This window comes from Sturnira hondurensis, unplaced genomic scaffold (genome assembly GCF_014824575.4).
Source record: "Sturnira hondurensis isolate 20B ecotype Veracruz unplaced genomic scaffold, ASM1482457v3 Scaffold0005563, whole genome shotgun sequence".
NCBI lineage: Eukaryota > Metazoa > Chordata > Mammalia > Chiroptera > Phyllostomidae > Sturnira > Sturnira hondurensis.
Genome location: NW_028078194.1, coordinates 3,488,061 through 3,508,014, shown reverse-complemented (window position 1 = coordinate 3,508,014; position 19,954 = coordinate 3,488,061). Strand labels below are relative to the sequence as shown.

At 35.4% G+C, this 19,954-nt stretch overlaps 1 protein-coding gene across 3 annotated transcripts in view; it reads right to left on the bottom strand.

Moving 5' to 3' along the window:
• The window catches only part of TNKS2 (tankyrase 2), a 54,794-nt gene that overhangs the window by 24,054 nt on the left and 10,786 nt on the right, over positions 1–19,954 (bottom strand). For all 3 annotated transcript variants that reach the window (XM_037047334.1, XM_037047336.1, XM_037047337.1), the window contains exons 4-16: positions 19,467–19,503; positions 19,230–19,305; positions 18,762–18,856; positions 16,823–16,889; positions 15,831–16,017; positions 14,703–14,824; positions 11,602–11,693; positions 11,438–11,516; positions 8,244–8,415; positions 6,166–6,245; positions 1,721–1,866; positions 996–1,161; positions 177–396 (exon numbers count right to left, since the gene is read on the bottom strand). In XM_037047334.1, coding sequence (XP_036903229.1) covers positions 177–396; positions 996–1,161; positions 1,721–1,866; positions 6,166–6,245; positions 8,244–8,415; positions 11,438–11,516; positions 11,602–11,693; positions 14,703–14,824; positions 15,831–16,017; positions 16,823–16,889; positions 18,762–18,856; positions 19,230–19,305; positions 19,467–19,503 — 1,539 coding nt within the window. The remainder of the gene's footprint in view (positions 1–176; positions 397–995; positions 1,162–1,720; positions 1,867–6,165; positions 6,246–8,243; positions 8,416–11,437; positions 11,517–11,601; positions 11,694–14,702; positions 14,825–15,830; positions 16,018–16,822; positions 16,890–18,761; positions 18,857–19,229; positions 19,306–19,466; positions 19,504–19,954) is intronic.

The window sequence follows — 19,954 nt, the reverse complement described above, 5'->3', positions numbered from 1 at the left end:
GAACATGAAGTTCACTTTATGGGCAAGTGTATCTGCACTATACACTAGAGTGTAACAGTGGTATTAGAAGATATCTGATTTGAAGTCTTTTATGTTTACTTGTAGAAAATACTTTACTCAGGTAAAATGAATCTTAGAAGTCACCAGCCTAAATATGCCAAACTTCATTTCCTTACCTGCCAAATGTAAAGGTGTTGAATGCCGGCCTTGGGTATCACGGCAATTTACATTATCAGGAGAAGACAATTTCTTTACTCTGGCCAAACAACCCTTCTTGGCAGCATCTAACAAAGCTGAATCTCCCCTAAGTAGATCTTGGATATCAGTATCTCCATCTTTAACAAGATCTAAAGGAGTATTGCCATCCCTGTTTTTCTTTGTAGGATCGGCACCATGCTGGACACGTGAAAAAGAAGAACAGGAATTGACTTAACTTTGTACTTGGTCAACGAGAAAATAGGCAATGTAATTATATTTTTAAAAAACCTATTTTCTACTGAGACTCTAACCTTAAAGGTTAACATGATTGTTATTAATATTCAAATTAATATATAAAAACTACACTTAAAATATTGCATTAAAAATGAATTTTCATGTATATCATTTTTAGTTTTCAAAAACACTGAAATAAAGTATAAACTTCATTTTTTTCTTGTTTTTACTATAAAAATACCTACACTAGTACCTGTATTGAACCAGTATTATCAACTTCATTAGTGTTCAATAAATCTGGCTTATACATCACACAATCCACTAACTATTTTGAAGTTAAAGTACTAAATAAGAAAATTAACATTACCAGAGAACAATTAGGCGATAATAACTGACTTTATACAATAATAAATCTATGTGTCATAAACATACTCATAGATTAAACTACTATTCCTGACATTCTGAAATCTAGATAATTACTAGTTTAAGTTTACATTAGAATCAGAGCTCTCAAACATATTCTATGTTAACATACTCTGTGAATATTAAGTACTTAAATATACCTGGAGCAGTAGTTTGCAAATTTCATATTTTCCTTTTGCTGCGGCTTCATGTAAAGGTGTAAATTTCCATAAATCGGCTACATTAACTACTGCTCCATGTTTAACAAGAAGTTCTGCAACTTCATAATGTCCATAAGAACATGCATTGTGCAAAGGTACAAGGCCTCTGGAAAAAAAAGTAAGTAATGCAACACAAAGATATGTTTTAATTTAAATAATTACATATAGCTGATACATTTCTTAAACTCTACAAGGGATTATACTGATTATACTTTATAGAACATAAATATTTATTGAAAGCCTAAGTGAAATTATTTTTGGGGTGTGGGCAAAGAGGAAATATTTAAAATTACAGAGAATATAACAAACATATACTCAGTATCTACAATTAGAAAACGTTTATTTTAGAGAAAAAAAATTTAAGATAAACTGGAAGAATTTAAATATCCTGAGGAAAAAATTGAAAAGAATTTTAAATCAATATTACACTCACATTGCAACCTCCTTGGCCATTATAAAATATAAGGAATTATGCAAATAAGTCTGACTATAAATGCTAACCATCATAAAATCTTAACTAAAATGAAGAAGTTAAATTTAATCTAATGTTAGAGAACAGATGTCCCTGAAAATAAAGAGCTGACAACTATCATAAAAATATTTTCATATATTTTTTAAAAGGTCTGATAATGGAAGGAGAGGTGGTGGCAATTGCTGGTACTTGCCCTTTGTCTTTAGCATGCACATCAGCTCCGTGTTGCAGCAGATACTCCACCACAGACACCCTGTTATAGCCAGCTGCAAAGTGGAGTGGTGTAGACTGCCGCCCTTCGATGTCTCTGCAGTTCACACTCTGAACGGTACACAATTTCTATAGGATGGAACCCAGAATACACATGATGCTACACATTCTGGTTTCTTGTTTTCATTCATTTAGTAGAAATTTCGAATGTCTGAGTTATTTTTTGTCTCATCAATTCAGCATCCTCAGAAAGTATTTGCTATTTATTTATTTATTTCTTAAAAAAAAAATCTGTTTTGTCCTGCCCTGGCTGGTGTAGCTCAGTGGATTCAGTGCCGGACTGTGAACCAAAGGGTTGCTGGTTTGATTCCCAGTCAGGGTATATGACTGGGGTTGGTCTAGGTCCCCAGCAGAGGGTGTTTGAGAGGCAACTATACAATGATGTTTATCTCCCTTTCTCCTTCCCTCTTTCTAAAAATAAATAAAATCTTAAAAATATTTCATTTTGTCCTCACCCAAGGACATTACTCCATTGCTTTCAGAGAGAGAAGAAAGGAGAGAGAGAAACCTCGATGTGAGAGAGAAGCACTGACTGGCTGCCTCCTGTACACACCCAGATCGGGAGTCAAACCTGCAACATTTTGGTTATAGGATGACAGCCCAACCAACTGTGCCACACTGGCCAGGGTGCTATTTATTCTTATTTCATCTTATCACTTGTTGGGAATTCCTCTGGTCCTCTAATACCTGTATCATCTTCTTTTGCTAAAACTAGTAGGTGAATTTTATCATTACTACTACTACTATTTACGTAGAGGTATTCTCAGTATGAATTATTAGCAATTGTAACTTGCACTTTTGGCAAATATATGTGGAAGTACACTGCATCCTAAAAGCATCAGAATCACCGGGGGCTTGTTAAAAACTCAGAATCTCAGACCCCCTCTACTGAGTCAGAACTAGCATTTTAACAAGATCCAAGGTGATCTGTGAGCATATTAAAGTTTGAGAAGTACTGCTCTAGACCAGTGATTCTCAAATTTTTATGTGCATTTGGTCCCACCTCCAGCTTTTCTAACTCAGTGTCTCTGGGCTGGGGCTTGAGATGTGCGTTTCTAATAAGTTCCTAGGTGGTGCTGATGCTGGTAGTTATGCAACTACATTTACAGAATTCTACTGCACTATATGGAATGAATTAATAGAATGCTATTGTTTATGTACCACCCTTGGGAGAAGAAAACAGCCAATCAAATAATTATTTGTGTTCTTTGGTTTAGACAATAATGCCTGAGAAAGGCTATAAAAGCATGGTAACACTCAAAATACTCAAGAGCATTTTGCATGAGCATTTTGCACGAGCATTTGGGGAATACGGGGAACACGAGTAATAAAAATCATGGAGCTCAAAAAAAGTCAAATGAACATCAATGTAAGTAGAAACCCTTACTCTCCTTACTATCCTACCCTAAAAGTGGAATAACCTAGTGCTAACAAACCAAAGGATCAACTTTCAGGGATATAACCTGAGGGGGTGTGTAATCACAGAACTGATAAATCTCTTCTATGCTATCTAAACAAGAGGTTGTCAGATATACAGATTCAAGGTTCCATTTGAGAGATGGCATTTCATGGTCTGATGTCAGGCTCTAAGAATAAATATTTTTTCATACATATGCCAGGTGCTAGGTTTGTAGTTATCATTAGCCACACTATTCCCTACTTGTCAGTTTAGTTTTGTCCAGACTGAGAAGGTTTTCTAATAGGAAGCATCTAGTCTATGGATCACCACAAAACACAACTGAGCACGTAAGTATGCACTGGGTAACACGCGGATGTTATTGCCCCAATGATTCACCCATCTACAGCTAGATAAGGAACAGAAGAGCGGATGAAGACAAAGTTCTATCAAGTGATGTTAAAAGGAGAGGTGAGAGAAGACAGCCTGGTGACTGGTCTGAGAGAAGGGAGAGAGGAAGGTCTTTCTCAATCCAACTGCATTATTTTACTCTCTAAATCCAATTCCTGCCCCCAATTTGACCTTTTTATCTGTTTCTTCCTCTAGACTCTTTCTAGCTTTACAAAAACAAGTCTTGTCTTTACTATTACATATACTGAATATGAGTTTATATTCTTTAACATATGTAAGTAGATGAGCATTTTTCTTATCACCTACCCCCAATCAAAAATTAGCTAGTTGCCCTTTAAGTAGTTACCTTTAAGTTTAACATAAGTTACCTGAAGTTAAAGTTTCTTTTAACTTAATTTTTTATCACTTCTGCAGGAAGCATTTCAGCTCACTACCTTTAACTCAAGTGATTTGCTTTTCCACAAACCAGCAGCCAGTAATAGAAACAAAATCCTTCTTTCAATATCCTCTTAGCCACCTACTTAAGTAAGAATGTAAATATAAAACTCATCAAACAGTTCAGATTGCAATTATGATACTGTTTTTTGAAAAATGAAATTATTTAAAAAATAAAACCTAAAGTTATTTGGGAACAGTTGTCCTACCAACACAGATAAAGCAGTAGGATAGGATCCCACGAACTTTTAAATCAACTTCCAGAGAGCTCTCTATTTAAAAGAATAGTGAACAAATTTCCTCAATGTTCAAGTTCACATGAGACCAACATTCATATTCTGTTCTCGGAAAAATCTAAACTTGTCTTTGCGGGGTGGGTCTGTTCAGGAGAGAGAACACCACGTGAAAATATGTTGACACTGCTTCAAATAGATACATCTGCCGTGAATCTAATCAATACATTTAGGTTTTTATAGAACTTCTTACTACCTACTAATGACCCCTAAAATAGGACCCATGCTGTTTTGAAAAAGTGTGGGGTGAATGGGTGGGGGGCACAACAAAGTTTTTTCCTCTTACTAGCTTTGGAAATTAAAATAGCATAATTGCCAAAAAAAAAAAGTTTTCCAAAGTGAAAAAAAATTATGGGACTACTAAAACTCATAAAAGATGCTGAGTTAGCCCTGGCTGGTGTGGCTCAATGGATTGAGCACCAGCCTGTGAACCAAAGGGTTGCCAGTTCAATTTCCAGTCAGGCCACATGCCTGGGTAGTGGGCCAGGTCCCCAGTAGGGGGCACACAAGATACAGGCACACATTGATGTATCTTTCCCTCCCTTCCTTCCTTCCTTCCTTCCTTCCTTCCTTCCTTCCTTCCTTCCTTCCTTCCTTCCTTCCTTCCTTCCTTCCTTCCTTCCTTCCCTCCTCTCTAAAAAATATAAAATCTTTTTTAAAAAATTGATTTTAATCTGTATTTGTTGAATTAAATTGTAATATTGGCCCTAGCTGGTGGGTCACCAGTTCATTTCCCAGTCAGGGCATGTGCCTGGGTTGCAGGCCACAGTAGGGGGTGAATGACAGGCAACCACACATTGATGTTTCTCTCTCTTCCTCCCTTCCCCTCAGTCTAAAAAATAAATAAAATCTTTAAAAAAAGTAATCTTGCTCCTGCAAAAATGTTAGGCTTTTGAGTTACATATTTAGCTGGATACACAATTACTATAGGTAACAGAAATATCTGGTATAAGCATTAAAGACATTTGATATGATCCTGTTGCAAAAAGTAAAGCAAAATCTAAGGAGTCACCAGTTACTCTAAGTAAGACTACTACAGGAGATGGGTGCTGTGTAAGAGCTGAAGTTGGCTCCTCTGAGAAAGAAAAAAAATTCAGTTTGGATAAGTTTAAGATTATAAGGAAACAGTGGCTCTGAAAAGTGGCAACACTGTATCACTATTATGTTTAAACACTGGGTCCTCAGAGAAGAAATGTATAGATGGAGTAAGACACTGTTTAGTTTTTCCTCCCTTCTTGTTTTGTATGTCAAATGTAAATAACAACAGATAATAATTTGACATAACTTATTTAATCCTCACCCAAGGATATACTTACCAATTTTAGAGACAGGGAAAAGAGAGAGAGAGGGAGAGAAACACTAATGAGAGAGAGAGAGAGAGAGAGAGACGCATTGACTGGTTGCCTTTAATACACTCCCTAACCAGGGACCGAACCTACAACCCAGGCATGTGCCCTGGCCAGAATTCAAACTCATAACCTCTTGGTCTACAGGATGATTGATGCTCCAACTAACTGAGCCATACCAGTCAGGGTGATTGATATACCTTATTTTTTCAAAGGGACAAATGTATAGGTCCTTTAAACAAAATGCATTTCCACAAACATGCAGTTTATTTAAATTTGTGACTGTGATGCATTTACAGAAATACATGTAAAACTAAAAAATTTCTTTCATTACTTAATGATTCTAATGTTCAGAACTAAATTAGCATTATTTATCTTTTAAAACAAGGCACACATAAATAACTAGGCTCTTCATTTTAACAGTATAGATACATTAAACACTGTCAAAATAAAAATCCAAAGTAAAAAACATAAGATCATCTCTTACTTTTACAGTGTCTACATCTCCAGCCTTTGCAGCTTCCAGCAATTGTCTGTCTGCTTCTGAATTACCTAAGGGGATGCCCTCTAAAGAGAAAGAGAAGGAAAGAGCAATTAACTCCTACTTAGAAGGAGGAACCACCAAGCTTTAAGGGAGACATCTTATCTGAACATAGAGTTCTTTTTACTTGTGTAGATTTTGTAGTAAATACTTATGGTAGTAAAAGAAAAAGTTAAGACTTTCTTAAATTTTTTTGGATTAGATATATGTGAATATATCTAATATATGTAAATATGAATAGTAACCATAAAGTGTGATTTAGACAACGTAAAGGAACATAAAACAGATGACGAAAGATGGCCTGCTCTGTAACCAAGCCTGTAGAGTGGTGGAAAAATATAATAGTGCAACCGCCAGAGATCTAACCGTAGTTCAGACACTAACTAGCTATCTGACTGGAGCAAGTCACTTGAACTTTTTGGGCCTCAGACTTTACTTAGCTCCAAAATGACAGGAGTTGGATTAGAAGATATCTAAACTCACTTTCAGGTTTGGAATTCTGTTTTATAGCTTATATAAATCCCCTAGAAAAGAAAAAAACATTTACCTTATGTCTTGGAACAAAATAAACTCCGGATGGATTAAAGACTTAAATATAAAAATTAAACCTTCAATATAGTAATAGAAGAGACTATAGGTAAGTGTTTTTTATCTTTCAGTAGAAACACATGTTGGAGTAGTACATCAAAAGCAGAATCAAAATTGATTTGGAAAAATATTTACCAGGCATTAAATAAAGCATTAAACAAAGGTATAAGGCAAAGAAAAAAATGGAAAAAATATCACAACATGTATCTTGAAACTGCAAAATAATGACACTTTATTTTTCATCCATTAGAGGGCAAAGAGGAAATGGAGGAGCTACGTGACAGTATTTCTGTGATTTGCATTCAAAAAGCATCTATTACTTCTGTAATTCACACACAAATTCACACGAGAAGATTAAGAATTATAATACCTAGGGGCTGACAAGAAAAACAGATCCTGTCATACACTGTTAGTAGTAGAGCACAAAATGGTATATAACGTTTCTAGAAGATGACTTAACAATTACATTTATCCTCTGATCTGGGAATTGTACTGTGATACTTTATTCTAAGAAACTAGCTGGAAAAGTAAGTAACAGCATTTTGCATTAAACCACCAAGACTGTAAATCTCCCTCACTAGGCGACTGAATGGGGCTAGCCAAACTGACAGCAAAACAAATATGTGGTATACAGGGAAGGAACACAGTCTTGTAGTTAGCTCCCGGTTTTGGCAGCTTCCAGGGGGTTTTATCAATTGGCCTTCACCTATTCGAGGGGTGTTTTTCTCAGTGTGGTTTCTAGACCACAAGGATCTCATCAAGTGTGACTATTAAAGATACAAAAAACTTGATATGTTACATTTCTTTTCATTAGAGCTTTGGGATGTCAGATACTCTTAAATTCTAGTAAAATGTAGAGATGTAGGCAAAGACACTTTAAAATTATGGAACCAGATTTCTAGGCTAACATTTTAAAGATATGTGTAGCTATTTATAGCTTGTATATAAATATTTAATCTAAATATTTAAAAATGTAATGAATGGGTGAATAGTTAAATAAATTTTATTAGGTCAAATAGTTGGTTACCTTGCACAAAATCTACATGCCTTACATACGAAAAATCTAAAAAAAGGTGTAGAAGTAGGGCTAGTCTTTACAGTATTATTCATCACTCTGGTTGCTCTACCAAGAGACATCTACCTTTCAGAGTTTTCTCTTCTTTAAAAAGAAATAGCTACTATTGTACCATACTCGCAAAAGCTTTCTAGATAAAAACCTAAGAGTCAGCTATTTATTCAGAGAAATTGGGCAGAAAATGCTACTGAAACAAAATCCCAATAAAGATTTAACAACATCTGGACATTAAGTATAATAAGTTAGGAAGAAACAACTGCCAAAAATTCTAAAATAAATTCCTTTTATTACCAACTCTTACATAGTGTGTGAAAAAATTTAAACATTAGTTAGAAAATAATTTCATGGAAGCAGTTAATACCTTGAAGAAGCTGCTGCACGTTTTCATTCCCCATCTGTAAGGCAGTAAAGCCCTGCAGGGATATGATGTTAGGGTCACACCCGTAGCTCAGGAGCAGACGGCAGGTTTGTAGGTGACCACAGTGTGCGGCTCTGTGCAGAGAAGTCTGACCAAGATTATCCAGAGCATTCACCTGAACAATGCAGAAAAAGCTGTAATTAGCTTTCAATGAAAAATTTTAAATCATCCAATCATGTAATTTAACATTTGCTACTAATTTAAAATTCTCAACTATTTTCTCAAGAAGTCTGTTCAAAACAAATATTTATGCCCAAATTTAGAACATAAATTCACCAATTCATGAAGGCTGACAGCAGAAGGAAGACTCAGTTTTGGGTTAAAAGGGTGAGATGTTGAGTAACAGCTGTGTTTAACATCCAAGTATTAATAATTTTACCGCATTCAGAGCTAGACATTGCCTAAGAAAGTCTAATCCATGTATTTTTATAGTCCTCTGAGGTCCAGAATAGTGGAGAATAACTCAAAGATAGACAAGAGTCAGTAATAAATCCAAAGGTTAGGTTAGCATTAAAACACTTATTTCTATTGGTTTAATCATCTACCTTTTTTTTATCACATAAAATATAATCTGTGTAGATAAATACACTATAAAGTATTCACACAATGGAATACTTCTGAGCAATGAAAAGGAACAAACTATTCGTAAGTAGATGAATCTCCAAAACAATATATTGAGGAAAAGGCCTTACACAAAAATATAATCATCTTATGATTCATTAGACACAAAGACATCAAACAAGCAAATAATCTATGTAGGAAAAAGTAAAAATGATCATTGCCTCTAGGGATGGAGATTGCCTTGGACAGGGTCCTGTCCACTGCCATAAGATAATGCTCTGTATCTTGGTGAATTCTGATCACACAGGTGTATGCATCAATCAAAATTAGGTAAATGTACACTTAAGATTTGTGCATTTCACTGCATGTACATTTTACACTTAAAAAAGCCTATAAATGAATATTGACCTCTAGATGCCGCCTATGTGAAAGTGTTTAAGAAGTGTACAATAATGTACAAATTACTTTGAAGTGTGTCAAAAAAATAAAGATATATTGATAGAGGGAGAAAATGTAATAAAGCAATGTAGCAGACTGTTAACAGAATCTAGCTGGTGGGCACATATTCTCTATAAAATTCTTTCAACTTGGTTGTATTTTTAAAAATGTTAATAGAAAACCACCTGTAATACTCCCCCATCTCATCCTTACTCCACCCCTCCCAACCAGAGAAATCGTTCTTCGAAACAGAACTGAGAAATGAAGTGCCTTAGTAATCAATCCTATGGCCACTAGTGCATTTTCAGACACTGTCCAATTTATATTCATGGAATTGGGAAAAATGTAAAGAGGAATATAGTAAAACTTTCTCAATGAATCCAAAACTAGACTATACATGAACGGCTCATCTCAAGGCTTATGGAATCTTTTTGAAAAAGCAATTTAAAATGCGCAGGGTTAATTTATTTATTCACATAAAATATATGAATACTTTATGTGAATATGAAATATATTCACTTGAAAAGTTAATTTGGGTACCACTCTGTTTTAAGATTAGGGTGATCAACATGACCTGGTTTGTCTGAGACTTCCCCAGTTTGAGCACTGAAAGCATGTGTAAAATTTTGGAACTCCTTTAGTCCTGGACACACCTGCATGGCTGGCCACCCTAGTAAAGACCGTTTCATTGAGTTTCACAACTCAAACTTAATATGCGTCCAGATATTCTGCTAGTAATGCATCACAGGCACAAAAAAGCAAATACTGAAAAGTTATAGAACAGACAGACAAATGAGATATGACAAGCAGTCAAGCAGAAATAACTTTATTCAATAATTTACAATAGGAAAGATGAAAATTATACATTATTAAGAAGTCCCCCAAATCAAAGAGAAATTAAGACACTGAGAGGCAACAGAAAAAGAAATTGTAGAATTCTAAGTGGTTACTTGAGTGGGGAGCCCAGGAAGGACAGATCAGAAAACTATTCTGCAAAGCACATTTAGGGAAGAGCCTTGGGGCGATCTAAGGGGAAAGGGATCTCTATTTCATTTTTCTCCCTTTATTCAGAGTAGCTTCATTCTTTCTAGTATATAGTGAATTTCTACTAAAGATTTTGTTTAAAGGCAACGGTCTGCAGCTAAAAACTGTCTTGGCCCATGTGGCCCAGTTGGTTGGAGCATCATCCTGTAAACCAAAGGGCTGTGGGTTCCATTCCCAGTCAGGAAACATGCCTGGGTTGTGTGTTCAGTCCCCAGTCCAGGGGACTGAATTGTATGAGCAATTGATTGATGTCTCTCTCTTGCATCAGTGTTTCTCTCCCTCTCCTTCTCATGTCCCCTATCTAAAATCAATAAGCATGTCCTCAGATGAGGATTTCAAAAGAAATGTATCTTTAAAAAAACCAAAAATTTGTAAAAACTGCTGAATTAGGTCACTGTCACCCAATCTGGAATGCTATATTTATCTTCTACTGATTGTTATTTTTTTAAAGTTCCTGGGTAAGAAATGATTTGTAGCTTGGATGACAACATAATTATTCAACAAATAAAATGCACTGTGTACAAATGCCAACTAAAAAACATTAACTTCCCAATATGAGTAGCATTTCCCAATATGGGGAGCTATGTTTTTAGTCAAGTTATTTAAATAATTAATTCTCTGTTCCCAGTTCTTTGGCTTAGTCACAGAAATAACAGAGGGTAAGAAAGACTGGCTAGGGTAAATAACCGGAGTTATCATGGTAACCAAGAAATGAAAAACATGAGAGAATACTGGAAAATGTGATAGGTCAGAATCAGTATTCTGTAGCTGGGGATATTTTCTTGAGGACTATATATAGTGTTACAAAAAGACCTTAAGGATTACTGGATGGGGGAAGTTGGGGGGGGGGCAGACTGGTAGTGGTGGTTAAAAGGAATAAAGGATATATAAGAAAAATGTCACTTCGAGTAAATCCACAGGATTTCTAGCAAAAAATGTGATGAAGAAAAAGTATCTGCAGGACTATTTTTAAGTACAGATTAAGAGGAAAACAGTAATACTTGTAAGAGAGTGAACAGTTTAAAAAGTCAGGCATTTCATCTGCTAAACAAAATAACTCACTGGATTACCAAAGATTACCAAAAAGGTAATACCTTTGCTTCATGTTTCACCACAACTTCAACAACATCATTGTGAGCTTTCTCAGATGCCACATGTAGAGGAGTCAAGAATCTTGAAGAGAAAAAGCCAGCCAGATGATAAATGCATTTTTCAAAGAAAAAAGTCAATAATTTTTAATTATTAAAATTATACTTACTCTTTAGTCTTTTCATTGATGTTTGCTCCTTTTCTTAGCAACAGTTCACATATTTGCTTTCTTTTAGGGTACGGAGATGCGGCAGCACAATGCTAGATAATTTAAATTGGAGCATTAATCAAAGACTCTATGTGACCGATTTTTCTTTAAGAATATTTGTGTCCAATCAAGAAGTTATTTTAATTCTTCGTTTTATTTTTGAGCAGCTTTTTAAAAACTTTGCTACTCAAAGACTTTCTATTGAATAGAATGTGTAACGAGTACTAAATTCTGGCAGGGTCTGAAAATCTTACTTACTAGGTAATAGCTATTACTAAATCCTCTGACCAAACTTTATAGTTGTCTTACATTTTTGAAAAAGCTACTACTGATGTGATAAATATTTTAAGTTAATGTGACCAACACTAAAAACTATTCCCATCGAGAATGGTGCTTATATTATTTTTAAAAGGTTAATTAATAAAATGCCCCAAAAGCTGGAGTTTCTTTACACAAAGAAATAACACAGCACTCATGAGCTCTGGATGTTGCTTGGTTAATATCGCTGATGGAACAGTATTTGTTTACAAGTAGTATTTGTTTCTCTTCCAACCAGCTATTCCAGCAGAATAAGGAGCTTGGATTACCTGTTTGGCAAATATCAGTGATAGAAAACGATACACTTCAAGCTGGACGTGATGTGTACACAGCATCTATGTGTATGATGCATCAAGGAGTAAGGGAGACAGGAGATAGGGATGCACTCGTTACAAACCTAGTTAAGTATCTTGTGGTTATGTCCCAGATCTTTTCATCCTCAACATCCAGGATGACACGCATATACAACAGGTGTTCAATAAATGTCTCAGAGTGAATGGCTAAATCAATGTGTGTGTATGTGTGTGTGTACACACACACATACATACACACACATATAAAAATAAAATTTAAACCTGAAATTTATGGAATAAAAGTTCTAGATAACTGTTTAGCTAAGTTGTTTTATACACCTAACTACACAGTACATAGAAAATTTGTTCTCTGACGCCGACCTGATCTTAATTACAAAGCTTATCCAATCTTCATGACTTTGTTTCAGATTTAATATTTGATGCTGTTGCTGTCACAAAAACCATTCCCTTGCTCTCAATAAAACCCTTTCTAACTGGCGAGCCTAGCTCCTTTGGTATGTTATGCGTAATCCCCCCCAGGATGTCTAATAGGATAGTACACAGACTGGAAATAGTTTATTTCCAAGAATTTTGGCTGCATTCATTTCAAATTGCTCCTCTATTCCTCTGCCCCTTCCTGGGACAGGGCTTGTAATTTCTGGAAACCTGGAAGACATGCCTCTAGATCACAATTATCCAGTACTTAACTCCTAGTATGTTTTAAGGTTAATAGCAAAATAAGGTGTTAAATAGCAGAATATTTAGGGAAAATCAAGATGTAGTGTAAGCTGTTCAGACCAGAAAATTTTCTATGTCAGTCTTTACAAGTTTCTCTATATCATCTTTATGCTGCTATGATTTTAATTTTGCACTAGCATTTCTTATTAGTTTGTGGCTTTGCTATTGTTTTACCTGGATAATTTTTATAAGTAGAAAAAACATCTATAATATTTTATGGATAGGTTTCTACATAACCTTCACATAGTTTACATCACATTGTAAAGAAGAAAATAAACCATAAAAGATATTTGATAAGTAAGGATACATGAGTTAAATTTTCCCCTGAACACATCGATTTATTTAGGGCCATCTTCCCTCACTCAAAGCACATCTGCAATTCATACAGCAGGATTTGCTTCCTTTTAAATTTCTGCTTCTAAGGTAGTCTCTGATTATACCATTCCCTTTCCTATCTTCCATCACTTATGCTTACTAGCCCCCATCTTTTCTAAATGCTTTTCCATAGACTGCTTGGTTCTCATTTACTTTGTTACAGTTCCATAGTGGTCATTATTTCTATTAGGGAAACAGCTTCTACTCACACACTTTATTCACACAGTAGAGAGAGAAAAATACTGACTTTAGATCTAATTTTAAAAGAAATCACAATACTAGAAGGAAAACCAAGTGATTTTTATCTTGGTGGTAGAATTATTTTCTTTCTCACTATTTTCAGTGGGTTCCAACTTTTCTTTCTTAGAGATTTTTAAAAAATGTATTTATTTATCTTTAGAGGGGAAGGGAAGGAGAGAGGGAGAGAAACATCAATGTATGGTCACCTCTCATGTATCCCCTGCTGGGAACTAGCCTGCAACCCAGGCATGTGCCCTGACTGGGAATTGAACTGTGATCCTTTGGTTCACAGGCCCGTGCTCAATCCACTGAGCTACACCAGCCAGGGCTTTTATAGAGATTTTTTAAATTTATTTTTAGAGGCCCTGGCTGGCATAGCTCAGTGAATTGAGCACGAGCCTGCGAACCAGAGGATCACGGTTCGATTCCCAGTCAGGGCACATGCCTGGGTTGCAGGCTGGTTCCCTGCAGGCCAACTCCCAGCAGGGGACCCACGAAAGGCAACCATACATTGATGTTTCTCTCCCTCTCTCCTTCTCCTCTAAAGATAAATAAATAAATAATCTAAGAATTTAAAAAAAAATGTATTTTTAGAGAGAGAAGGGAGGGAGGAAAAACTGATGGGTGAAACATCGACCAGCCACCTCCTGTACAATGCTCCGGCTGGGAGCCAAACTGGTGACCTTTCACTTTGTAGGAAGACATGCAACCAACTGAGCCACGCTGGTTAGGGCGGGTTTCAAATTTTCAATCGTAAAACAGTTATAATTTTTATAATAAAAAGCAAATTATATGTACCATTCACAATAATAAAAAGTTATACACAGTATATACACAAAACATTTTTCTGGAAGGATACTCAAATGAGTAATAGCGCTGCCTTTTGGGGGCTCAGGCTGTCTATTTTTCTGTATTGTCTGACTCTTTTTTATATATGCGCAGGTATTAATTTTTTAAAAGCACAGATTTTAAAACAATGCTATTACTAAAAGTAGGGCATTATAACAGTCACTCTGTATCATCAGAAGAGGGAGAATTATGACTAGCCTTGCTTGTTTCTGGTTACCGTATTGTAAACACTTAAATCTGAAACATTACCAATGCTGTTTCATGTGTTTGAGGATGCTTAAAATTGACCATTTCCAGAGAGAGATGTTTTTTGATTCGTGTAACGTCAGCTTCCCGTGCAGCCTGCAGCAAAGAGTGGCCTTTAAATTCATCTAGATGAAGAAAAAGTATTTAAATCTGTATGAGAATGGTCAAATTGATAGGATTCACCTAGTAAAATACATCGTATTTTTTTTGAAATTATTTTCAAAATTATCTATCAAAATAGCCAAATTGAGAGTCTAAAGACAAATATAACCCCCTGGGAAGGGAAACAGTGGTATTCCAGTTTCCCTCAGTTATGACCCAGTTACACATGTAACCCATGGCCAACTCAAGATCTGTTTTGGTCTGAAGGTATCTAGAGTACTGCGCTATATTCCCAGATCAGAGAGTTCTGAGAATTTTCTAAAACACAGAAATTTTCTCAGTAAAATAGAGGGTGACCACAATCCCTACACTAACATTACAGCAGCAGCAGATGGCTTTGCTCACACATCAGAGAACTCGGGACAAGACGGTTATCTCCAAGAGGCATCTACATATTTTCTTTAGGTTCCTCTCTTCTATTTATTCCTCAGATCTGTGAAACCATGCATTATCCTTTAATACTCCAAAATAATGTAAGTTTCCTATTTATGTATAGCTAACTAAACTAGGTGGCTACTTCTCACTACATCTACGTCAGCTATACATAGAAAACCAAAGAACTGTCTGGATACCAAAGAATATTAGATAGTAAAATCGGAGGACTATGTTTATAAGACAGCAACCTACAAATAACACTTTAACCTCATGGCACTTTCACTAGAAAGTCACATCAAAGTTAGGAACAAATCCAAATTCTTTTCAAAAGCATACCATCTGTAAGACTAACACATGTAAAAAGCATGTAACCTGACTTTAAAAAAAGCAATACAAATATGTTTTTATTTCATAGCATCTTAAGAACAGAATGAGTAGAAACTTCCAAAAGATTTAATACACTAATCTAAAATACATACAACCCATGGTTAAGGAAAATATTCTATTGAACATTTCTAGAAACAAACAAGAAATAATTTTTAGTTTAATTGAGATCATAATATCTTAGCAAAATAGTCATCATTTTATACTCACATGCTAATCTTTCTTTTAACTGTGGTGTGGGAGCCAAGTCGATAGCACTCTTATTGTGACAATTCAGCAGTGTTGGATCTGCACCGTAACTCAGGAGAAGAGAGCACACTTCGACCCTGTTCTTAGAAGCTGCCTCGTGGAGAGGAGTGAACTGCCACAAGTCCATTGCATTTACACAGGCACCATGCTGAGGGTGGGGGGAAGGGAACACATAGTGTTCAATTTTAAGGGAATTTAGAATTATTACTAGTCTGTAATTTAACATCATGCAAGCTTAAACAGGTTATGTTCCCAAAGTTCACTTTTTAAACCAATTATTTCAGAAAAAGAATACACCTCCACCCCCTACCAATGGAAGGAACAGTAGCTGTTATGACCTTCTTATGATAGCTACTGAGAGAATAAGGAAAAATATTCAAGGGGCAGAATGAGTGCAGAGAAGTGTATGCTCAAACACATATACAGAGACTGGGGGACAAAAAAATTGGGGCGTGAGTAACACCCTTGGATGCACTGAAAGGAGAATATATTATCTTCTATTCTCATCTAACAGGGAGCAAAATAAGGAATTTCTTGCCAGTTCTGGGAACCTGCCTGTTCAATGACAGCCACCCAACATACTGGAAAGTTAGAGCTTGTCCTGTGAGCCTGTTCCAACCCAAAGTACGAATGTTGTGAAAGTAACTGGTGGTTTTAATAATATACGATTCACTAAAAACTGCTGATATTTTTCGAGAGTTTTGAAACTTTTCTGAAGCCACAAATTATAGAATTACTTAATTTGCTATTCATAAGATGGTAGTACCACTTTATATTTAAAATCTTATGGTATTTCAAAAATCTCAAGAAAATGCTAACCTATCAATCATCTACATTTTATAATAATTATAAATACTCCAATACCCACCAAGCACTAAAAACACATAGAAAACAGATACACTATGTATTTAAAGTACCTTATATAATTACAAGAAAAGTACAAGAAAACTAACCTTGACCAGAAGTTCAGTTACTTCATAATGACCATAAGAACAGGCATTGTGTAAAGGCACCAGATCACTACAATATGAGAGGGGGGAACCTGTTATTACAGATTGCCCAGACTTACTTTATTTTGATTAATTTAAATTTAGTTAGATTTAAATAGCAAATGGCTTATGTGACTTTTGAATAAAATGTGCAAAATTTAATAACATTCATTTGAACCTAAGTCCCAACTCCCAAGTCTCTGTGAAATCTATCTCTGTACCGCCCCCCACTCTCCCACCAACACACACTGCCACTATTTTGGTTCAGGCTTTTACTATTGCTCCCTGTATTACCGAAATAACCCCTGCTTAAATTTGACCTTCAAGCTATGTATGGCCAGGTTTTTTCAGAAGGTTATCTAATGTGGTTACTCCTTTTTAGAACATCTTTCACTGGTTCTTCCTTGCTTTCAAAAGATGGTTCCAACTGCTTCTTAGCCTGGCACATAATGATCTGACCCTCTGGCCTGACCCTGCAGTCCCAGTGTATTAAACCACTTGCAATTCCCTGAATGCCTGTACACAGGACTATTCCCTGAGCATAGGATAGATCTCCCTCCCTCCTGGCTTACTTCTAAACATGTGTTCCAAACTCAAACACTGACTCTTTTGAGATATTCCTTAATAAAACTAAAACTTAATTTCTTTATGATTGCAATGGAAGAATAATTTTCTATATAAGAACAGTGGAACCTTAAAATCTTTACGTATCTTTGAGCTGCTCCTCCATGGGAATTACTCACAATTGATTACCCCAGACATGTACTTGATGGCCTCAGTCTTTAGTTCTATGCCCTTCTTTAAAGACTCATGACTTTCCTCCCCATTTTTTGGCTATATAATGTCTTTCCTACTTGATCCCTAATTCCATTTCCAACTATCCGCTAGTTACTGCCACCTTAGTTCCCATCATCTCATCATAAAACCAAGAGTTCTAAAAGTGAGCTCAATTTTCCCCCCGAAAATAATTTTCCCTTTTGGATTCTAATATGTGTATCTTTGTGCCTCACTCATTCAGCTTTAAAAATAAAAATGTAATTATCTTTTTATTCCTTTCACTCTCATCACATCCAGACACTCAACAAATCCTGTCCATTGTTAAACTGAACTACGTCTTGTATTATCTTCTTTTCATTTCCATTTCATCTACCACCACTACTATATATCTTCATTATGCCCGAATCCCTGCAATACTTACTCCTCTGATTACTCCTTTATTGCTTCTATTCTCCCTCTCCAGTCTACCTTATCCATTGTTACCAAAATGTACTTCCTATGACTCCTCTTCTAGAATAATCATTCCTCTTGCTTAAGATCCTTTGATGGCTGACGTGGCTGGCAGAATGAAGTCTGAATGGTCCTCTAAAACCTGGTTCTCACCTATTTCTCCAACCATAACCTTCATTTCTCTCCTATATGAATCATCTGCTTCAGCTAAGCTGGTTTAGTCACTGTTTCCTAAATATGCTGTCACATCTGCTTTAGCAACATCTTCTCACACTAATTCTCTTGCACAGAGTAACGGTTCCTAAACCCTCTAGCTTTCTTGAACTGAGTCCAGGTCAAGCACTACCTCCTCCCGATGGAGTTCCCAATCACCACAGCTATCACCAAGAGTCCCTTCCTGGGAACTCCTATAGTAGCATCCCTCTGTATCACCTCAAATTTAGTACACAACCTGTATTCTTAGGTACCTTTTCATGCCTCCTAAAGTGTAGTGTAAGTGCTAAAAGTGGTTTGCCTTAATGTTTTATAAAGTCCCTGTATCCTCAGAGCAATATGCACATTATAAAAGCTCAAATGTTTATGCTATTTAGTATGAAAAATGATTTTTATAAGGTTACAGAAATTATTATAAGGACAGTAACATTCAAGGAATCCTAACTTTTGTTCAAATACTTACCCTTTATCTTTAGCATGGACATCAGCTCCATGCTGCAGTAACAGCTGTACAATCTTTACTCTGTTGTATCCAGCTGCCAAATGCAGTGGAGTTGACTGAAATGTTAATCAGAAAAATTAATAAAATTCAAATACTGAAATTAAAAAAGTCTGAAAAAGCTAAAAATCCAAACCACAAATCCAGAGGAAAAGCTTTATAACTTTACTGTCTAAATAAATAGTCATTAATTTGGTCTTAAAATATCCAACACATTATTAAAGGCATAGAATAAAAGTTTGTAAGTTCATTATTGCAAATAGGAAGCAAACAATTAAATGTTTATTTTCAGTAAGGTTTAAAGTTAAAAAACCCAAATTACTACTTAAAAGAATACATCAGCATTCTCATCAGATGGTTTCATTTGTAACAAGACAAATGCATTTTCATGTCACCAGGGGATTAAGACACTTGGCTGAAAAAAGTAAGTACCTTTCTACCGTCACTTGCATGGCAGTTGACATTTAATGGTGTGAGTAGAGCCATCAGTTTTTCCTCGTTGCCACTCCTAACACACACACAAAAAAATTCATTAGCAATTTCTATTCTTTATCAGTTCCTACTGAAGCCATTTATGAAAATATTTAAAAAACTATTATAGTTTGCTTATTGTAAAAACAAAAAATGTAAATGGTAAAGATTTCATGGTATATATTTATTATAACACACCTGGCACTTTCCAAGAGTTCATCTTTCTTATATTCACCTGTGAATAAGGGGGGAAAACCCAGAAATTTTAAAAACTCAATCACAAAAGTAATGACATTTTTATTCATAACATGCTCAATCAATTATATTTAAAGTATATAAATCTGGAAATAAATGTCCAATAAATAGAAAATGGTCAATCAACAGAATACTGTTTGGTTTAAAAATATTTTTCTGAAGAACATGGAACATCTATGTATAAAAGTGAAATAAAAAGAATCAATGCTATATAATCAAGTGTGACTGCAATCATACGAAAACAATTTGCACTGAATAAGGAAAGTCAAAAAAGGAAATATGTGAGAATTTTTATAAAGTATGCCTTAGGTGGAAAGTTATAGGAGAACCTTTCCTTTCCTTTTTACTCCTTAAATTATTATCTAAAACCAATATGCTATTTACTATTTGCTTAACACACAAAATGTATCCACAACTTCATTCAAAAGCCA